Here is a 23,291-nt window from a genome sequence, read left to right as displayed (position 1 = left end):
TATCATCATTTACTTTCTGTGCACGCAGGTCTTTCGTAAGCCCCGTCCTCTTTGCTCTCCATACTCCAGGGGCATTCCTCCCAATGTACTTCTAGTACCATAATCTCAGGGTGGCTCCATTCCAAGTACTCTGTGACCCCAGGTCTACACAGACTAAGCTCTGAGGCTCCATTACCTCGTCTATGGGTGCCCCTATTCTCTGTGTTCACCGCGTCCATGTCAGGCAGGCACACTCTTCAGGCCCAATAACCTATGTCACCCGTAGGCCCTGTATCCTTATAGCCCACCATCTTAAGCATGAACTCGCTCCTAACCTGCACCATTCCAATAGGATTCTGCGTATTCATTCCATTTAATCCGTCCTTCTTGCACCAGAAACCTTGAAGGATTTTCAGTCTTTCATTGTTACTCTTGTCCTTCTATCGTACTCTCAGCAATCACAGCATTAGCTTAGCAACCTGGTTTTGCCAAACTGTCACAGAACCTAAAAAATAAGAATAGAGCAACAGATGTGGTCTCTCAGCGTCGACATCGCTATTGCCAGAATAAAAGGGATGTTGTGACCTACTGTAAGACCAAAGACCAACATTTAAAAGATAAAAAATTGTCTCTCAAATAGATAGTGCTGAGAAGTAGAAAGAGAATTTTCATTAACCTACATACAACACAAACTGACTGATGAACACAGAAACCGATCTGCCAAGAGGGCTCAAGGAAATTAAACAAACAAACCAATGCTAAAGACACAGCAAAGACTGAAGCATAAGCGCGGTTGATTAGGCAACAGTTGCCAGAGTACTGTCAAAAGGTAGGTCACTCTCTAGTGTCTACTCCGCATTCTTCTCTGTGTGAAAGAGGAAATTAATCTTCTTTTAGGCAGCCGTTACCTTCTGTCCTAGAACTACTCGTACTTTCCACCACTCCTTCAAGGTCCCATCTTTTCTGGAAGAGCAGCAAATATATTCAAAGTCGCTGCCTTATCGCGCAACTGCTGTCTGTACCTGGAAAGAGGTAAAGATGACTTGATCTAAAACATGGGGGAGAATATCCGGCTAACACAGTCCCCAAGGAGATGTTTATGCCACTGTGCCAGAAAGCCCAAGCAAAAGGCCTGAGATAGACCTGAAGAATCTCGAACAATACAATAGAAATGTAGTTGAATAGGAGGGATGGGGCTGAAACAAGAGAGAAGAGTGTATGAGTCCAGCCTGTCCTCAGAGCCACCAACAAAAGGCAATGCCCAGCCTCAAGAAGATATTAGGTGTCCCCTAATCACACCAGGGGACAGAGAAGAGATTTTGCTTGATTTTCGTTGCAAAGGCAGCAGAGAAAAAGTATTGCATTCCCAGCTTCTCCACCGCCTTACCACTAAGTGCGTAACAGTATCATTGGCATCTCGCCTCCACCCATCCACCTTCCCTGCAAACAGTTGCAGCTTGAACCCACAAGTCCATGTTTCTCTGGAAAATTGTTACCAGAAAGAAATCTTTAAATTTTCAATTGCTAGCAAAAAAATGAAAGTATCATAAAAACAAACCACCAGCATAAAAGAAGCGTAAAGATATATATATGCTTTATAGTACTGCACATGGGTCCTCCTGACTGGGAGCGGGTGGGGCAAGCCTTGCGACAGGAAGCAGCTCGCGGCCACAGACTGGCAAGGGGCGTTCAAGCCCAAATTGGACACAGTTTCTTTCCCTTGGTATGGTAGGCTCCAGCACAGGCACTGCATGCGACAGAAAGAGGAGGTGGGAGGGGCTTGCACAGGCGTTATTTCTGTCCGCTGATGGACTGCGATATAGACCGAGGTGGGATCATGTCCAGGAGGTACTCCCGCTGCCGATCCGCCAAGCTGACAGCTTTGTGGCCTCCAATACCAGCGTTAAGATATGCAATGTTCACACCTGCGCGGGCAGAAGAAAGGAAAGTTAGAGAAATGTAGGTGAATGATGTGCCATTCCAAGGAGGCCCTAGCCTCCATATCTTACCCCGCTCTTCTATCTGATTCCTTACCTGGCATGCCAAGGAGGCCTCCCGCCACAGACAGCTGTGGGGCCTGAGCAAAGCTGGACAGCATGGAGCGGGCTGTGGGGATGCCACGCTGTAGGGTATTCTGGGACTGTTGAGTCTAGGGAAACAATGCAAATAATGAGCCAAACTCCTTCTGAGCCACAGACATGTTATACAAGCAACTCACTGCGGCATAGTTACTGGCCTGAAGCAGTGGTTCCACTCTCTGTACTAACCCTTACAAGTAGCCCATAGGCCCCTTTTCACCAGACTAATGACATTTACAGGCCAAGGCTTAAGGTTCATTCTTGGCCAACACAAAATAGGTTAAAAGAAGACTGAATGAATAAGCAGCTCAGCTGCATCAAGGGCACCCCCTTGCCACATTCGGAGGTTTATATGAACAGAGTTCCCTAATCTCAATCCAGGGAAGGCCTGAGGCAACGTAGACCAGAAATCTGAAGGCCGGCTAATCGTCTGGAGGAAGGGAGACTACAAGGGGACGAGTCACTACAGTGAGAGAAATTAAGGCACGGGACAGTGTGTAGTGAAGGTAGCGATTTAGATGCATACATTGCTATGTTAGCATAAGCGCGTTAGCTTTTAGAAAGCCATCTTGCCACTTTTGCTGCTTTTGCACACGACACTGCTGAGACATATTATTTGAGAACTGCTTGCTTGCCTTTTCTTCACATGAGAACTGTCTGTTGTTCACATCCCTAGACGTGCACTGCGACTTTGGTCTGAACATTGTGTGCAAAACACTCTGAGTCGCCAGACAATGTATGTTTTTGAGTCCCGGTTGATCGGCCCACTCTCTAGTCATAATATGCACACAGCTGCACCTGAATGTCGAGAGCCTTTAATATTACAGTTTGCATGCGTTTGAAACACATTCTGGAGAAGAACATTTCCAGGCGCAGAGAAAATCTGATCCTGTGATGTGATTCACCTAAAGCTGATCTTTACGGTATGGGGTTCCCCATTCAAGCCTAGAGACCTTCTATTAGCCTAATAATATTCGTTTACTAGCGAAAGGAAGGTGGCTGCATTCCACTGTCACTTATACTATGATTCCTCCTTTCATTTTCTATGGTATTGTAACAATGCTGATGGTTTTAATTATAATCATTTGTCTGCTTATGTTAGCTAAAGTACGGCATCTTAGGACACGTAGTTTATAAAATAAACCTTTTAAACTTTACCGTGTCTCTGATTGCTCTTGCTGTGGACTGATATGAGAATAATAACGAACAGGTATTTCTGATTCCCACCATTCCTGAGAGTACTCTAAGTCGCTTGTTCTGGGTTGTCTATACATTGGGACCTCTGAGAGAATACGGATAACGAATGGGACACTGATGCTGGTCGGATAGGGGTTCTGGGTACTGAGGTGAGTTTTTTAGTACCCCACAATTCACTGAGGTCCTGGTTTCCTGCGCATAGTTCTGTGCATGAGCAGAATCCCTGCAACAAGTGAACACAGTTTTCCAGAATGATTATCTTTTATCGAGTAATAAACTGTTTGCAAATATTCCCAGACGTCAGTCTGAGGATCATTAGTAAAATATAAGTAATGCACAAGTTACGTTTTCTTGTTTTCAATGCTTTACAACTGGTGTTTACCAGACGCAAATAGAGATCGTTTTCTCTAACCTGTCCATACCATGTTGCACCAAGAAACTCCACCCCCACCAAACCACAATCTTAGTTATATTACGAAAATGTACATGCAATTATCACCAATTTCTTAGGAGAGTGATTTTAATCCATAAAACATCCCACTGTTGGAGGAGAATTGTATTTGCAGTGGCTTAACTTGGTTTAGCATTAGATCAGTTATAGATCCACGATTTCCGACATACAGTAGCAAGGAGTAAATAGCTGTGCAGTGGCTTAGCATTGGATCAGTTATAGATTCACGCTTTCTGACATACAGTAGCAAGGAGTAAATAGCTTTGCGGTGGCTTAACTTTGTTTAGCATTGGATCAGTTACAGATTCACGCTTTCTGACATACAGTAGCAAGGAATAAATAGCAGAAGATCTGCTAAGTTGCAGGCTTCATTTGGACACAGTGTGGAGGTAAGCTCGTCCCACAGGAGTTCCCATCAAGCCATCTCAGTCCAGGCAGTAGTGGCAGCAAAAGACTTCCAGCATTTCTGATATTTCACAATTCAACAAAGTATTGGTTCCCAAGAGTGCTGCTGTATTACTTTTTCCTCATATGGAGTGTTTTAACATAGCATAGAGACTTACAAGTTAAAGTTTTAGCATGCAAAATGAATGCCATCAAACCATTTAGCAAAAGGCTTTGCCATTTGCCCCAAATAAAGCTTAGCCCATTTTGGCTCGCTCTTAAAGCACTTTTTGCCATTATCTAACACCCAGAAAACCCTACACTCAAGTCGGACAGAAATTCGAAGAAAAATTAGGAGAGAGCCCAGGCTGATATGAAACCTGTAGACCTTTTCAGGGTTCCATCAGATGATGTGTGGATTTTACAGTGTCATAGCCAAGAATGCCAGGCTCTTGCTTATTTTCCAGGTTGGGATAATCGCCACAAGGAAAGCCATTTCTTTAAGCCAGGGATGTTAGGCAAAATGACTGAGTTTGAATGGAGATGCACCTACTCTAGAAAGTACCACATTTATTTTCCCCTGAAGGAGTAGGGGGTTTAACGAACAAGTTACTTACCTTCGGTAACAATGTATCTGTAAGAAACATTAGTTAGATTCCTCACCTTAGAATATCCCCAGGCATCAGGTTGGATCCAGAAAGATTTTTGTAGCAATACACCTTGTGCGTCGCTAGGCGTCGTCTGCGGCTCCGCGTCCGACGTTGGCGTCGTGCGCCGGAATGACGTCGGAGTACTTAGACGCCGCCCTCGCGCGCTGACGTCAGTTCTTGTACATAGCTTTCCGCGCCAGGAACGCAGAGCCATGCAAGAGACCGACACTGGTGCCAAAAAATCTAGGGCCCTGAACAGGATAATCTTAAACCTAGATGTCAGTTCCAGAACGGGGAGGATGGGTGGGCCGGTGAGGAATCTAACTAACTAATGTTTCTTACAGATACATCGTTACCGAAGGTAAGTAACTTGTTCATCTGAAAGAAACATGTTAGTTAGATTCCTCACCTTAGAATAGATACCCCAGCAATACCAACCCTGGTGGTGGGTCTGCGAACCAAGATCACACCAGAAAGTCCTGGAGAACAGAACGGCCAAAGTAGCCATCTCTCCGGACTTGACTGTCCAGGCAATAGTGCTTGGCGAACGTGTGCAGTGAAGCCCACGTCGCCGCCTGACAGATGTCCTGCAAGGGAACTCCCTGGCCCAGGGCAGTAGTAGCCGCTGTGGCCCGGGTGGAATGGGCCCTCAGCCCAACAGGAGGGTCCTTTTTTGCCAAGGAATAACAAAGTTTAATACACAACACGACCCACCGTGAGATGGTCCGTTTGTGTACCGTTTTCCCCTTCTTAGCTCCTACGTATCCAACAAAAAGTTGGTTGTCAAACCCGGAACTGTTTGGTGCGGTCCAAATAAAAGGACAGCGCCCGTTTTGGGTCCAGACGGTGGAGCCTCTCTTCCTCTTTTGAAGGATGCGGGGGTGGAAAGAAGGTGGGCAACATGACAGGTTACCCGATGTGAAAGGGGGTCACCACTTTTGGTAGAAAAGAAGGACGAGTCCGGAGGACAACCTTGTCCGGATGAACAGAAAGAAAGGGAGGCTTAGATGACAGAGCCTGGAGCTCACTCACCCGTCTAGCCGAGGTGATAGCTACCAGGAAAGCAGTTTTCAGGGTCAGAAGACGAATGGGACAATTGTGAAGAGGCTCAAAAGGAGCGCACATCAGAAAGGTCAGAACAAGATTCAAGTCCCACTGTGGCATTACGAAGGGGACAGGAGGGAACATGTGAGTAATGCCTTTGAGAAAACGTGAAACAACAGGGGACCTGAAAAGAGAAGGCTGATCAGGAAGCCGTAAGAAGGCAGAGATTGCAGCAACATAACCTTTCAAGGTGCCCAAAGCAGAGCCCTGCTGGGCCAAGGAAAGAAGAAAGAGTGGAACCTCAGAAAGAGGGGCGGAAAGGGGATCCACAGCCTTTGCTGTGCACCATGCCACAAATTTGTTCCACCAGCAGGCGTATACAGTCTTTGTGGAGGGACGCCTGGCTGCCAGAATGACATCACAGACTTCAGGAGGCAAGTCAAATGGCATCAACTGCCGCCGCTCAATCTCCACGCATGGAGGTGGAGGCTGGACAGATTCGGGTGGAGGACCGTCCCCTGCTGCTGCGAAGAGGCAGTCGTATCGGGGTATCGATTGACATACTGAGTAGCTCGGGATACCAGAACCTTCGTGCCCAATCCGGAGCCACTAAGATAACTTGGGCCCGTTCGCGCCTGATCTTCTTCAGCACTCTGGGCAGAAGTGGTATCGGCGGAAAGGCGTACAACAGACCGCAACTCCACTCGCGACGAAAAGAGTCTCCGAGCGAGTGCTGCCTTGGAAATTCCAACGCGCAGAACTGCTGACTTTGCGCGTTCTCTTCGGTGGCAAATAGATCTAACCAAGGCTCTCCCCACTGCAGAAAGAGACCTTGCGCCACGTCAGAGTTCAGACGCCATTCGTGATCCATCATGCACCGGCGGCTGAGTTAGTCTGCTCTGGCGTTCAGATGTTGAACCACCAAGGTGATGCCCTGGTGTTCCAGCCATGTCCAGAGGCGCAGGGCCTCCTGACAAAGGGTCCACGACCCCACCCCGCCCTGTTTGTTGCAATACCACATGGCGGTGGTGTTGTCCGTGAACACCTGCACGACACTTCCCCGGACAGAGGGAAGGAAGGCTTTCAGTGCAAGCCGGATCGCTCTCAGCTCCAAAAGGTTGATATGGAGTTGAGCCTCCGCCGGAGACCAGAGTCTTCTGATCTCCGCCTCTCCCATATGGTCCCCCCATCCCAGGAGGGACGCGTCCGTCACTACAACGTGCTCCGGTTGGGGTAGGGAGAGGCATCTGCCGCTGACCCAATCGCGGTCAGTGAGCCACCACTGCAACTGGTTCGCAGTGCCCTCCGAGATCAAGACATGGTCGGACAGGTTGCCTCGATGCTCGGCCCACTGAAACTTCAGGTCCCACTGCAGAGCGTGCATTCGCCACCTGGTCGTAATGCACCAACAGGATGCAGGAGGCCATCAGCCCCAGAAGCTGCAGCACCAACCTGACCGAAACCAAGGATAGAGGCCGAAAGATGGGAGTCAGAGCCCGAATATCCCGGACCTGCTGTTCCGGAGGATAAGCCCGGAACTGCGCCGAATCGAGAACCGCTCCAATGAAGAGGAGCTTCTGTGAGGGTCTCAGGTGTGACTTTGGCACGTTGATGGAGAACCCCAGCAAATGCAGGAGGTCGGCCATAGTCTGGAGGTGGGAGACGACTTGCTGGGGAGAGCCTGCCTTCAACAGCCAGTCGTCGAGATAGGGGAAGACTGGAACCCCCGATCTGCGCAGATGAGCTGCGACCACCGCCATCACTTACGTGAACACCCGAGGGGCACTGGTGAGGCCGAAGGGGAGCACGGTGAACTGAAAGTGCTCCTGACCCACCGTGAACCGCAGGTAACACCGGTGGGCCGGCAGGAAGGGGATGTGAAAATAGGCGTCCTGCAAGTCCAACGCTACCATCCAGTCTCCAGGGTCGAGGGCAGCCAGAACCTGAGCTAAAGTTAGCATCTTGAACCGTTCCTTCCGGAGGAAGGTGTTGACGCTCCTGAGGCCCAAGATAGGGCGTAGGCCCCCTTTGCCCTTCTTGGGAACCAGACATTAGTGGGAATAGCAACCACGGCCTACTTCTGGACCAGGAACGCGCTTGACGGCCTCTTTGGCCAAGAGGGCCGTAACTTCCTCCAGCAGAAGATTCAAGTGATCCTCCGATATACGGTGGCACTGCGGTGGCATGGCTGGAGGGGTCGTCTCGAAGGGGCGGGAGTAGCCCCTTCGGACGATTTGCAGCACCCACCTGTCCTAAGTGATGGAGCGCCAGTGGAGCAGGTGATGGAGAATTCTGCCGCCCACTGGCGTGGAATGGGCCTGAAAGCTCGGACTAGGAGGGCTTTGAGGCGGATGCTGCCGGGGTGGATGTGGACTGACCGGCACGTTGTCCTCTAGTACCGCCACGGCAGAACCCACGTCCGCTACCGCGTGCAGGTTGGTTCTGCGGCCGGTGGCTAGACGGACGTGAGGAGGCGCCCCTTCCTTGGCCACGAAAGAGGTGGAAGTTTGCGGCCGTGGGGCCGAGAGACCCAAGGACATGGCCGTAGCCCGGGAGTCCTTAAAACGAGCCAGCGCACTATCCGCCTTCTCACCAAAAAGGCGAGCGCCATCAAAGGGCATATCCATGAGGATACTCTGGACATCCCCCGAAAAAGACGTGGACCGCAGCCAGGCGTGGCGCCGGAGCGCCACCGTGGTGGAAATCGCCCTACCCAGCGAGTCCGTGGTGTCAAGTCCACACCGTATTGCATGTCGCGCTGCATCTCGCCCGTCAGCAAGTGCCTGGGAGAGACGTGTCCGGGCCTCCTCCGGACACAAGGGCAGCACGTCCTCCACCGCATCCCACAGAGAGTGGGAGAAACGGTCCAAGAGGCAAGCGGTGTTCAAAGACCGCAGGCCCAAACTCAGGGAAGAGAACAGTTTCTTTCCGAACTGTTCCAGCCTCTTGGATTCCCGATCCGGAGGAGCGGACGGGAAGGAGGATTGGGAAGTGGAGGCTTGGATAACCAGGCTCTCGGGGTGGGGTGTTGGGACAGGAAACTGGGGTCGCCCGGAGCAGGGCGGTGGCGCCGGGCCACGTTCCTATCCACAGGAGGAACTGTGGAGTGCTTGGACCAAGTGCCATGCAGAACGTCGACGAGGGCCTCATTGAACTGCAGCAGAGGCTCTGTGGAGCTTGCTGACGGTTGAAGCACCTCTGTGAGGATATTAGTCCTCACGGCCACAGCAGTCAACTCGAGCCCCAGGGCTTCGGCCGCCTTGCGCTGCACCACTGAGAAAGCTGCACCTTCCTCTGAGGCCACAGTCGGAGGAGAGATGAAACCAGCGTCCGTTGAAGTGTCCAGACCACTGGCATCCCCCAGTTTGTCTGCCCAGTCCTGTGAAAGTTGGCCCTGGATGGCCATAGGGTCCTCAGACCCCTCCCAGTCGCCCCCGTCATCCGATTCCTGCTAAACAGGAGGAATGATCGGAGCCGGGCGGTAGATGAAACGCTCATCCATCGGCGTCGGGTGCGGCGCCGCGCCGGGTCCGGACAGGGGCTAAACCGGGGAACGGCGGCGTCCGGAGACGGCGCCGGAGGTGGAACCGGTGTCGGCACCGGCGGAGGAGGCGGCGTGAGGTCGACCGGCGCCGACAGAGATCCAGGCCTGGATCCCTCGGGGACCTGCGGCGTCGGGACCAAAGTCGTCGCCGGGGCCGGAGCTGCCGGCACACGAGGTCGCCCAGTCGAGCCTGCGAGGCCCGAAGGCGCGCCGGCAGGCGTCAATGGCGGAGCCAGGCCCCTCATGGCCGAGAGGAAGGCACTGACCTCCGCCGGAGTCGCGTCAGTCCCAGGGACCGGCGGGTATGGAGACGGACGCGGCTCCTGCGGCTCCGATGGAGCCGCGGGGGTGGAACCACCCTGACCCTCGGCCGAGTCGCGCAACCGGCGAGGGGAGTCCGAACAGCGGTGTCGCCTCTTGGACTTCTTTGATCGCTTCGACTTACCCGAAGACTTTGAGCCCGACGAGCGATGATGGTGACTGCGGCTCCGCGACCAGTCCTTGGACCTCCTCCTGGACCGTGAGCGGCACGGAGCCGAGTGCCGAAGCTCGAGAAGCTTACGGGACCGCTCCCGCCTAGCCTTCGAGGTCAAGGCCTGACAATCGGGGCACGACTCCGCGTCGTGGTCGGCCCCCAGGCAGTAAAGGCACCGGCGATGGTGGTCCGTCACCGACATCAGTCGATGACGGGAGTCACAGGCTTTAAACCCAGGCATCCTACCGGCACCAGAGTCGAGTCGACAGAAGACCAAAAAGAGTCAAAAAGTTTAGTCAAAAATTGACTAAGGGGTAAGCTCTTCCCGGATCGGCGCTGTCTGGCGCGGAAAAAAAGAACTGACGTCAGCGCGCGAGGGCGGCGTCTAAGTACTCAGACGACGCCATTCCGGCGCACGATGCCAACGACGGACGCGGAGCCGCAGACGACGCCTAGCGACGCGCAAGGGGTATTGCTACAAAAATCTTTCCGGATCCAGCCTGACGCCTGGGGATAATCTAAGGTGAGGAATCTAACTAATGTGTTTCTTTCAGATAGGAGTAAATCTTTGAAGCAAGTCTCTCAGGAGGTTATTATTTACAGGATGTGAGAACAGCATTTCCTCGTTGTCTTTATTCTATGGTAAGTGCAATCTAATAGAAGCAGTTCATAGACAGGAAGAGTCCTCATGGATGGTACTGAGGTATTCCACAGGGTTCAGGGCTAACAATTTTTACTTTGGAATCAGACAGCATCTCTCCCTTTTTCTCAGAAATGCCATGGTAATCGAACAATGTAAACCAGTAATGCCCCTTCAAACTGCCAGGCGCTCAGTGGGAAAAGACTAGAGTGAAGAATGCACTTCGGGTAACATTAGGGCTGTTCATGGGCGGTGGGAAGCCCACAGTCAAGAATCTGTGCAGCATCTGGAAGAATAAGGCAGAAGTGGCCAACGGCTACAGATGTAGAGGGCCCTACGAGGGATAGGGATTCAGCAATGTGACAGTCCTGGCCAACACTCACGAGGCATAACAAAAGCCCTTGGGGCAGGCAGGTTGGTTACTAATGCCCATGGCACAAGGGGCACGTTGTGTCACCAAAGGGCATGCAGTGATCACATTAGGCAGACGATCCCAGCAAGAAATAACGGCCTAATAGGGATTGGGTGTGAGTAGAGGGAGGGCTTATCCCAGCACAGATCACTAGCACGGGGTGTAAAGGCCACAGACAGCTATAACACACAGACAGATATACTAAGTGCAGCCCACTACAATGACGGGAAACTATCCCAGTGAAAGCAGTGGCGTACCGTAAAATGATGGGAAGAGAAATCACAAGCAAAACAGGCTGTGTGGGCAAAAGCCCTATATACTAGCAAAAAGAATAACACAAAAGAATTCTGAAAATTGATAAATAACTTGAATAGAGTTAGTAGGACAACAACATCCTCCATAGTAACTGAATCTAGTTGGGTTACGTTTTTAAAACTTCATTTGAATTACAAACCAGATGGGGAGTTTAATCCAGGTCCAGATAATACGAGACGATCAAAGGATAATAAGGAAAATGAATTAGATATAACTGAAGATCAAGTATGTAAGCTTATTCATGAACAGAGACTTAATGGAGCCCCTGTTCCCAATGGGATACCAACTTCCCTCTACAAAGAGAATGCTCCAATCTGGGCAGGTTACTTAACCAGTGTTTTTAATCAAGCATTGCAAACATCAATTATACCGGAGTCTTGGAAACGCTTGATAGGATCACCTATTTATAAAAGCGGAGAGTGGGAACAACCAACAAACTATCGATTAATATACAGAAGATACAGAAGCAAAACTCTTTGCAGCAATCCTCCTGTCAGAACTATCAGATTGGGCAACAAAAATGCAGATAATTCCGCCAAATCAATCAGGCTTTATGCAAGGACAAGGTACGGCAACCAATATTTTAATACTTGCAATCTTAATTGAAAAATATAAACTGAGGAAACAACCGCTATACTTATGTTTCATGGATTTTAAATCAGCTTTTGACTGTAATTGGAAAATTCTCTGGGGAGAATTTGAGAAACAAGGTATGGCACTGGCCTTTGAAAAGCAATTCAATTATTATATACCGAGACCTGGACAAGGGTTCGACTAGGTAAAGGTACGCAACTCTCAAGGGAAATTGAAACATCCCAGGGTTTAAAACAAGGGTGCGTTCTTGCACCCTATCTATTTAATCTATTTGTATCGGATTTAACAGAAGTTTAAGATAACGAGATTGCTCATCCACCTAAATTAGCAGAAAGACATTTCAAATCTATTATATGCCGATGACGTTATTTTGCTAAGTCAAACAAGAATAGGACTACAACGTCTTATAAATAAAATAGCAAAATACTCAATGGAGAACAGGATGGTAATAAATGAAGCTAAAACGAAAGTAATGGAAGTTAATATCAAGGCACTGAAACGAAGTAAACATAAATGGTATTTGCAAAATTGACAATTAGAACAAGTGAAAACTTATAAATACCTGGGTGTTTTGCTTGATGATAAGGACTCATTTTGTCAACATAAAACAGAGCTGATTAAGAGAAGTAACTCACTAATTATGGCATTTCGTACATTGCAGAGTTCCGCGGGGGCGGCTAGTCATCTCCCACTGTTAAAGGTAATAAATGCAAAATTGCTGCCCAGCCTCACCTACGGTAGTGAAGCACTTTGCGGCAAGGACTCTGTCCTTTTAAACAATGCTCTTACTAAAGTTTTAAACATTTTGTTTCGGCTTGCCACTAATGCATCACCTGCACAAATTAGATTGGACTTTGGTATATCCAACCAGCAACTTGCAAGGATGGGTCAATATATAAAGGTATGGGAACAGATAAGAACTAATACCTCTAATCCAATGTGTTGCTTACTCTGGCAAGAAATACAGCGGGATCAAAGGTCACAATTTTGGAAATATTTACAAATTGCATTGAATGAGTTATCGGTACACGAGGTTTGGGAAATGGCTATAACATCAATATCCTTCAAAAAGACAATTAACGGAACAACAAAACGATTGTGTCTGCTGAAAGACAAAGAGTTGTTTACTAAAAGAGCACATGCATGGATGGTTCTATATGAGTACAAGATCCCCAAATCGCAGCCCTATTTAGAAATACCTTGGTTGTAAAAATAAAACTATATTTATTAAAGCGAGATTTGGCTATCTTCCAGAATCGACGCTTGCAATGCTATGGTTGTGATCATCTAAGGCGACCCCATGCAGACTATGTAACCAAGGGAAAGAAAATATGATCCACTGAGTTTGTAAATGCCCAGAACTGAAGGAAGAAAGAATGAGATATTTAAAAAATGATTTTAATAATCCAGGAGTAGGATCTTGTAAACAAGCTCTGGTAGTCTGTTTTAAGCCAACTGATATAATCATGAATGCAAATTTTTACAAATTTTTTGATTTTAACAAAAAAGAAACTAGAAGCTTGCGATCTGAGTATAGTAAAATCTGTAGTTTCAATCGGCTAGAAAAGAAATTGAATTTGCATAGGATAATTTGCACATAATTTATGATCTTATTGGGTGTAACTTGTTCTTTTTAAAGATATGAATTATAGATTTGTAATATGGAGGAATTTAACTTGCCCACATTATTTATTCTCTTGCTCCTTGGAATTGAAACCGTGTTTTACCGTGGCTGTGTAATTGATGATTTTTTATTGTATGATTTTAATTAATCAAGCAGTAGAGATTTGAATTTGGATCCCCCTTCAGAATGTGATGCGGGCCCCGAGTCGCCCACCTCTCACAGATATCCACTGACCTTGGTCTGACTGTGGGCCCCATGAATGCCTGAGGACCACCCTGCACCGCGGGCTGCACGGTCTTGTGTTACACCCATGAGTGAAAGCCATCTGAAGGCTCCCAGGAGGGAGCCAGGCTATACCACCAGAGTACGCCGGGCCAGGAGCGACAGCTGATCGGGCAGTCAAGGGAGGTGCCCAGCGCTGCAGTCTGAGCCCACTCTCGATCCCCATGCTGGTCGGGTCCTCAGAGCTGCTCGTGAATCCATCGGTGATGCTGCCGCTGTCTGCGCCATAGCCATCGGGGAGAGGATGTGGTCCGTCGGCTTAAACTGCCGACTTTGGTGCTGGAAACCAGGGTTCGAGCCTCGGGGTCGCGTCCACATCCTGTGATTGTGGGCAAATCACTTAATCTCCCTGTGCCTGAATAGGTAATGTAAATACGGTGCTCGTGTAAAGCGCTCCAATACCTTCGGGTCGAGTTTGCGCTATATAAATATGCAACAAACAAAAAAAACCGGGACTGACACGGATTCACGTCCCCACTGAACGTGGCGGGTTCAAAGGTGGTTGATGTCAGTAAAACAAGGTTACGTGGGAGTCGCATCAGTCATGGACTTTTGTGTCCCGGCGTTAATATTTCTTCGTGCATACAGCCAAGACTAGTTCTTTCTCCGGGAATATTTCCATTGACTGCTCTTCCCTCCGCCTCCAAGCTGCGCTAATATCTGAATCGTTCACGCTAAAGCACATATAACAATTACTGGAGTGTAGCTGCTTCTGTGATGCCATGCTGCCCTCTAGTGGCAAAAACACAAACGCCAGGAGTTGTGATAGGTGGCAGATGCTTGAAATGGCAAAGAGAAATAATTTACAAACCATGATCAGTCAAGGTCAGAGCACCCGATCTTGGTGTCCTGGACAGCGTGAGCGAGTGCAGGTACAGAGCAGCGCCCCCACGAGGATGTCATGGGTGGGTGGTGCCACATTGCAGAAACTGCAAAGTCGACACTAAGGCTTGCGCAATGCTCTGGTGAGCGCAGAGTGTATGGCGGGAAAGCTGTCCCTTAGCGGCTGCAGCGCTCGTAAGCTCCCGAGGCTCAAATTCGGAGAAATAAATCCTCAAAATGCCCTTTACTGGCACATACTCCATTAAGTCCAGAGGACAGCACAGAAGAGGCCCGTCAGAAGGGTGCAAGGGGATCATTATTTCCCAGGCCCTGCATTTCCAGGGTGCGCTCTGACTGAAACATTTATTTACAGGCTTTTAAGAACGCCGGCGCTATTTATTAACGACGAGGTACCGAACAGGTCCGCTAGCTGGCGCCAGGAGCCGAGAGTCCGCAATGGCATTCCCCGTACGGATAAATAAATGGGTTTAAGAACAATTGCATTTTATTCTAATATCAATTAGAAACATACTAGACAGTTGGGAAAACCACAACTCGGTCTACGAATCACACAAACTGGTTTGGCATAAAAAACTGGGTCTAGTGTATCTTGGCAGGTGATGTCACATGGACTAAGGAAGTGAGTTGCAAAATATCTGTAAAGCCAAAGTCAAACGCCCTGCTGTGACAGGCGGACCCTTTGGAGCAGAGTGGTGTATGATAGACTCTCCCCTTATTTTTCGAGTGTTTGATGGTGATTGTTGAGTGAGACACAGGTACCCTGGGTCAGCACCACCATATTCAAGAAGGAACTGAAAGCAAACCGATTTGGAAAAGTTTTCTTGGGGCAATAACTGGATTTCGACCTGGTGCACACAATAAAGTGCGCAGATGCACAAAGTAGAATGGTAAATAAACCCGTGTTTGTAACCACTGATGTTTTAACGTTTATCATGTAGGATTACCACTTTAATAACGGGGAATGAATCCGGCATGAGAATCTCTGAAAGATTCAATGCTGGCTAACAGCAAACCTTTGGGGTTGGCTCCATGACTACAGCGGACGACCAGACACAAAGGACTGAAGAACACTCTTTCTGCCCCGCAACCCACCCTACATACAAATATGAACTGACAATATCAAGAAAGAGCCCTAGAAAAAAGGGATGAGGGGAACTGCTTGGAATCTTCTCAGACTGTGGCAATTCCTTCACGTGTTTTCCTTTGCTCTGTGGTTTTGCTCACTGTGCCATTACAGAGACCAAACACGCGTAAATGAGACCTTCTCTGGTTTTAAAAACACCAGTCTAGCCTGACCGGCTAAAGAAAAGCCCCTCTAATTCCGGACATAAGAACCCCAACTATCTTTAGGTTGGCCTCATCAGCAAGGTGTAGTTTGTGTCTCCGTGAGCAAGCGGATCCATGTCGGTGCATAGCCATGCCAATTAAGGCCAACTAAATGAGACAAAAGTGGATGTAAATGCTTGAATACACCTTAAACACTATCAACAACCCTGAGTGCTTTTCATGAAATTACTTTTTGCAGGCTGCCGTCATATACAGGCACGAATTGCATGTTGATTTGTTCTTTGGTAAATTAGATGTAAGGATAGGAGAAACCATTCCGATATGTTAATGAAGTATTTTCCCAATGTCTAGCCTAATCTTCGACTCTAGCATTTGAACAGGACTGCAAGAAATCACCGGTAAGTAAATAAATAAGCTGCCCAACTCAACTCTGGTTTGAGCCTTACAACAGATTTCACAATTATCACTCACCAGAGATTAGCAGGACTTACAAGATTCAACCCCAAGTGTAGAGATTGCCACAAATTACCAGTCCCACACAGTGAACAGAAGACATACACAGACCACTAAACCCCAGGAACTGCCGCCTGACTTACCGCTACAATTAGTTTGCCGCTTGCAATGCTGTGCATCACATGGATGCGGGCATTACAGGTTCTTTTCCTTCGAAGATGAGGTTTTTAAAGTGACTTGTGATTCTTTCCATGAAACTCAGGGTGGCCCAAGACATACACTTCACCTTAGACACGATGCAAGACAAACTATCTATAAAAGCACAACGCAGAGATTTATTTAGAAGTAAATTAATCATTCAAACGTCATACCGTAAGTTTGCATCCTCACCAAGGTGGCAGAGGTGGGAGGGTGTGTAAACCTACAGCAATACAAGCTGCCAACTGATTGTTACAGGAAAGTAACATTGTCCATTTGCAGCACGTACTGATATAAATTACATGCTTTTCACAGACTAAAAGCAGTGCCTTCCTCTCCAAAGGGGTGGCTTGTGAGCGACAACGGAAGATGTTTGAAGCAAAGCTTTAAGGAATGTTTGCCTTTTGCTCTTTGGGGGGCGTGAACCTCCACACACTAGTTCTTGCTGAAAGTGTGTATACTAGACCATGTAGTTCCTCTGCTTATGTTTTCAAGTTGGAAATTACCTATAAAATGCCTCAATGGCTCCCTCGTCATGAGTGGACTACACTCTAGGCACAGAATGTAGTGTGCACTGGGCTATGACATAGCAAACTTGCATAGACGTAAAATTCCATCTAACAAGGTCCTGTTTGACTTGCCCTCAGTGCGGCTTGTCAAAAGCTCCAGAGTTGCTTTATCTTTCTAAAGGATTTAGTATGGGCAATACCAATCATGGGGGTTCTTTCCACATCTAGACTTAGTAAGGACCTTTCCACAACTGAGTGCGGTTGGGTGAAAGGAGGTAACCAATGGTTTGATAAGACATGGAAAGGGGAGGTGAGCTCAGGCAAAAATACAGGTTTATTCTAAGGATGACCCTATCATTGCCTTGAATAAAGAGCTCCAACACGAGTTGGTAGTTTGCAAACTCTTGGAAGGAAAGTGACTGGTATGAGGAAAGCCGCCTTCCATGACAGAAACTGAAGTGGGACATAGTGTAGGGGCTCAAATGCGGCCCCATGAGCGTGGTAAAAACCTTTTTAAGGTCCCATGTGTGCAGTGGTGGCACTCTGGGACTCACAGAATGGGAGGAATCACTCTTTTAAGGTTTTCTAAAGGCAATGACAACCTGTATTTTGGATATTTACAACTGTTATTGATTTACGTAGGTGCTACAGCAGCTAAACGCGCCTGAAAGAAGTATAAGCTAAACCTACTTTTTGAAGGTGCAACAAGTACCAGATAATGTCTGGTGCCACAGTCTGTATGGACGGTTTATTTAGATTATGATGTAGCCATTCAGAGATCCAAGGTCTAGAATAGGCCGCTAAATTTCATCTTTCTTTGGGATAAGAAGGCAGCAGGATGAAACCGCTTTTCCCAGTTGGCGCGCTGGGAATGCATCTATTGCTCCGGGTTGAAGCAATGCCTGCGCGTGCAGCAGTCTTTGGTGATCCGTGCTGATGCTGTGTCAGCAGTGTAATATTTGGCGGGGGGAAAATCCAGGCTGTAGCCAAGGGTGAAGACGCAGAGTACCCACTTGTCTGAGGTGATCTTTTCCCACTGGGGAAGATATAACCTTACTGATCTCCGAACAGGTGTCATATGATTGGGGAGGAATGTGTGGAAAGTCACTGCTTTCCAGCTGAGGTGCCCTTGCTTTTTTTTTAGCCGCTTTATGCATACCGCAGCTGTTGTCCCAGAGGCTCCCAGCGGAGTCAAATTTGGTTGCTAGATCTCCCCCCCCCCCAAAGGATTGCTGTGGTTGGTTCTGAGGGCGCTGTGTAATCGCCGCTGACTTTGCTCTGGCTCGTTCTTGTTGACTCTTAAAACCTGACTTGGTAGGCTGTGTCCAGAGTGCCCCAGACAATCATTTTAGCTGTGTCAGTATTCTTTAAAAAACAAAACGCAACACTTTGTACATCTTTATGCAAAAGAACAAACTACGGCTGACCATAAGTTAAGCACTTTAAATCCAAAATTTTTAATTAAAAATTCAGTTCCTGTGCACAAATCTTCCAGGAGCACGCCGTAGATCGACTCCACTGGAGACCAGTTGTGTAAAATAAAGCAAAAGAGGAAGGTGCACCAGTAAAAAGTCCAAGTTCAAACAGATATTTTTGAAGTATTCTTTTAATTTTCTTGTAAAAGGGACTCGCAGCCAACGCGTTTCGTTCCACACTGGAACTTCTTCAAGGCAAAGGCAAAAAAGTAATGTGGCTTCGTCTAAAATTCGAGTTGGAAACAGAAGAGAACACCGCAGCAGCGTGGATAGCTGTAAATGGTGACCAAAATTATCAGAATAACGGCTCCATGATAAGAGCACACAAGTTTCAATGGGTTCCAATACTCTCGGAATCCACTATCCCCAACCCGTCCTCGGAGAAAGTAACAGCAAAGTGCCGGAAGCTCTTTATTTTACACTTTGTACATCTGACAGCTGAAAAGGTGCTCTCCCTTAAAGGGCACACTGAGGAGGTGTTGCTGGACGGAATCCGGAGACGCTTATAGCCAGGCATGCCCATGGAGGAGAACACTGGTGTTCACTTCAAGGGGGCAGAATCAGACTTACACAGGGCACACCCAATTTGATATATTCCTCCTGTCATGGGTGAGCTCCTCACCTGCTTACTGATTCCTTGTGGTCACGCGACTCAATGATGATGATCAGACCACAAGTACGCATTACACTGAGGACGACTCTGGAAAGCTTTGGTCTCCATAACCCGCCCTCCTCAGGAGTCACTCTCATAGGATCACGCCTCCATATCCTCACTCTGATTCGGTTCTGAAACGGTCGCCAGGTGCACAACATTTTCACGTGTTATGGGCAGGTATTCTGGTAATCTGATGTAGAAATGTTACTTCGGTAGCGTAATGTTCCTGAAGCTTCTAAAGGTCCCAACCCAATCATAGAAAAAACATTACAGGGTGAGTCCTTGCCTTCGATGAGTGCAGATCTTAGACTGCTATTCGCCTAATACCATCATGCGAGCTGGCAGAGCTAATAAACTACAACCCAAAACAACGGAGTAACGTTTGCATGTTGATAAGCCATAAAATGCTACATTCACAAGCTTTCATTCCAAAAAAAGAGTCCCAATTCATCATGATTCCACTCACCCCAAATGAGGGAAGACTGTAATCAGGATCATTTCACAAGCTTTTTCGCACTAAAGAATAGCGCCTGCAAGGTGTAATACCAAGTGAACAAAGCCAGTGAATACAGCCAACAAGTGATTACTAACAAGTTAGAGAAATGCTCAGGTTCTAACTCACACACTCACCCACAGGTTAACAAGTGAGCACTCAGAGGAGGGTTAACAGAGGCAGTAAGCTCCCCGAGTGCTAGCAAGCTTCAATCTTCTGCCTACTACGAACAACAGAGCCAACAGTCCAATGCCTCCAGGAGCTAGCAAGCTGCCACTGGGGAGAAGAGGCCTTCAATCTATTTCAAATAGTGGATTCTCCATTGTCTACCATCTCCATTAGAGAAGCTTTGCTCACCTGTCGCAGTGTGTGGTGTCTCATGATATTCTCCTGTTTACTCACACTCGACACAGTAGGAGATGTTGTTGGGGATAAGGCAGATTGCTGCTGTAACCGTTGTTCAATTTCCTGCGAGGGCAGATGGAGAGAATACATTACTTACATAATACAACGAAAATACATCTGTAACCATAACATATAGATAAAGAAAAACAGACTACATTTAGGTACAGTGACACAGAACCCTGAGATATGTAGGCCAACAACAGGCACAAAGACCCAGGCTCAGCAGACACAGCTACACACTTCACAGCAGAGATTGTGAACTACAAAGTGCAGATACACTGACAAAGTAAGATCAATTGTATTTTTACAGCCCTACAGTCCCTTAAGTCATAGATACTGGGCATGCTTCCTTTGCGTGGTCCCAAAGATAGTCCAGCAGTTTCAGAGAGCTTAGAAGTCTAAGCCTGCGGATGTGGGGGACTGTCTATTCTCCTTTCCACTCGTACATTTTTATTTTCATGGTGTGAGTGGAGTCGAGAAGTCGAAGAGTCAGATGAATGGCTTAAGTCCTGAAACTGTTACACATAGTTAATACTGTGAGTAAATCTGGTTAGCTACATGTACGTGTAGTTCACCAGCATCTCTTGTATAAATGCACATGCTCTTTTGACTAACAGGCAAGGAATTCTGAATAAAATAATCATGTGCACACATTAAAAAATAACTTTGTGCTGCCCAAACTTTGTGCCTTAAAAACACAGAGTGAGGTTGCTTTTAGCCAGCTACCTCATTCCCAGCAATTCCATCCACAAATACTGTCTTTAAAGCATGGTCCACTATCTACCTAACTCTGATGCTTGAAGCGTAGGGTCGCGTGTGAATACATAAAAGATCCCAATCCTGGAACTACACTTGCAAGTAATTTATTTTTCTCCGGCTCTGGATCTTTTCTCCATTCACAGCGTCTTTTGGATACAGCATGCATGAATACCAGGCAGGTGAGCCGAGGTCATCTATACTGAAACCGGTTCTTCAACACAATCTGCTACAATTTCGTATCCACGCTTGCATCACTGTCCAGGCAGTAATGTTGGCACAACACTTTTAGCCTTCTGCTTCATTGCTTTGCAGATTTCTATGCGAAGTACTGGACTGAAAGCCCTTGCATTGACTTTGAATTCAACTGAATCAGGGTCACCCTGGACACTGCTGACTGGTTGGTGCTACACACAAATTGTTAAAACGGACAATCCATCTGTTAATAGCTGCATATGCAACCACCTGCCCCTTTCTTGACTCTATAAAAGCAATGACCAGCTGCTGAATCTTTAGACATATTATCATCAGGTTAATATAACTATTAAGACTGTTCTTCATACTTCCAACTGTACACAGATTTTCGCCTGCATTCAAATGATTTCATTTAAAAAATAAATATTGGAAGCGACCCCCTCTGGTTTAGAAGAAATTCAAATACAATCAAAGGGATTTATCTTGTGGTTGAGTCGCAATGTTGAGGTACTTTGGCGCTTCAATTATGGAAGACTCATGAAGTGGCTGAAGAGTCGACTGAAGCAGTGGGTGGGATTGCCGCGGTCTCTGGCCGGGCGGTTGGCAATAGCCAAAATGGGTCATTCTCCCCAAATTTCTCTACGCATTCATTAACCTTACGCTCCCTCTCAGCAGTAGCTTCAGACTCAGATTGCGATCGAACTTGATATCCTTTGCCTGGGACGTAAAACAACCCAGGGTCACTTGGAAAACTTTAACCCTACCCTTTGAACGGGGTGGAGTGGGCTGCCCAGATAATATTATCGCACAAACCGCACCGGAACTCGACCAATCGGTCCCAATACCATTGAATTTGGTCTTTTACAGACCACAGCTTACATTGCGATCTAAGGTGGGTACGGTTGGCTGCACGGTGTAGGCGTGGCATGGGTTAAGACGCAGGGTGTGGGTGGCGGTTCTGTATGCCCCCTCTGTACCGCTGCTCAGGCAGCCTGCACTGTCGTTCTTGGCAGACACGGGTTCCTGAAACAGACTGAGGAATCTCCGACTTCATACAATGGGAGATGAGTTCCCGGAAGGAACCTTCATAGAGTCATACAAGGTGCTGGCGGGGGAGAAGGTAGGAGTGTTTGACAGAATGACTTACTATCAGCTCCGTGCTGCCTTGCACGCTAGTTTTGCTCCCTACCCGGCAGCGCCGTCCACGTTTCAGGTGCTGGAGGACAGCTACAAGATCGCTAAGCAAGACAGTTAGCATAAGCCCAGGGGTGGAGTCGCCATCGTATTCAAAGATACCATCAGCTGAACCACATACACAGACACCCCCACCCCCTACATGAAACACCTCATTTAGAAGAGACTCATCACAGCCAACTTCTCCCCGGCAGAAACCTCCTTTAAAGACCACTAGGGCTTTTGCACCAATTTCGCCAGCAGCATCACAGACTTTGTTGCCTCCCTCATCATCAATGCCAGCACCTTCAGTCTCCTCAGAGACCTCAACTTTCACCTAGAACACCACACCAACCCAAACTCCACGGCCCTTCTAGATAACCTAGGAAACCTTGGCCTTACCAAGCACGTTACCGAATCCACCCACACTGCCAGACACCTATTGGACCCTATTTTCTCCTCAATCAGCAACATCACAGTTGACAAGCCAGCAACTATGACCTGGACGGACCACGCCATCGACAGATTCAGCAAACCCATCGCAGGCAATGGGAACTGCCCGCTGCAGCTGGAAAAGCATCTCAGAAGTGGAGTAGCTTCCGCCCTCTTCAAGGACTGGTATGTGCACACCAGAGACTTGCTGAAAACCATCAAAAACCTCAACAGCTGGCAAAACACCATTGCAAGCAACTGGAGTGAAAATGGAGAGCAAGGTGAGACACCTAAGAAAAAGACATCTTCAATACAGCCCTAAAAAGCTACCACCATCAGCTATGGAACCCCAAGCGCACAGCTCTTGCAGATCACATCAACACCAGCACTAACAGCAAGAACATTTTTTGCCATCGTTAAAGATTTTACTGCGCCTCCTGCCACCTCCCGCAACATCACCCCTCACAAGATAGTTTCAACAAGCTCTAGGAATTCTTTTGTAATAAAATCACCTTCATGAAACTTCGACCCTCAACCGGCCTCTGTCACTGTTCCAAGTCAACTTCCCATCACGGCTGATGAACGAACCTGGACCCGTAGCCTGCATCACCATCGAAATCACTGCTACCATTAAGACCATGCACTCTGGAGCATCATCTGACACTTGCCCCCACCAAGCCTTCAGCAAAGGAATTTAACCAATCAGCGAAGCACTAACACCCATCCTCAAGCCGCCATCGACTCAGCC

General features: G+C 47.8%; 1 protein-coding gene across 5 annotated transcripts in view; it reads right to left on the bottom strand.

The window, feature by feature from the left end:
* Positions 1-1,556: 1,556 nt before the first annotated feature.
* Positions 1,557-23,291, bottom strand: part of GATAD2B (GATA zinc finger domain containing 2B) — a 253,232-nt gene continuing 231,497 nt past the window's right edge. For all 5 annotated transcript variants that reach the window (XM_085638453.1, XM_085638454.1, XM_085638455.1 and 2 more), the window contains exons 9-11: positions 19,940-20,050; positions 2,014-2,128; positions 1,557-1,904 (exon numbers count right to left, since the gene is read on the bottom strand). In XM_085638453.1, the coding sequence (XP_085494579.1) occupies positions 1,771-1,904; positions 2,014-2,128; positions 19,940-20,050 (360 nt within the window). In that variant the 3' untranslated portion in view covers positions 1,557-1,770. The remainder of the gene's footprint in view (positions 1,905-2,013; positions 2,129-19,939; positions 20,051-23,291) is intronic.

Source organism: Triturus cristatus, chromosome 12 (genome assembly GCF_964204655.1).
Source record: "Triturus cristatus chromosome 12, aTriCri1.1, whole genome shotgun sequence".
NCBI classification, from domain to species: Eukaryota; Metazoa; Chordata; class Amphibia; order Caudata; family Salamandridae; genus Triturus; species Triturus cristatus.
Note: the sequence above shows the minus strand (reverse complement) of the source record. Positions and strands in the feature narration are given on the sequence as shown.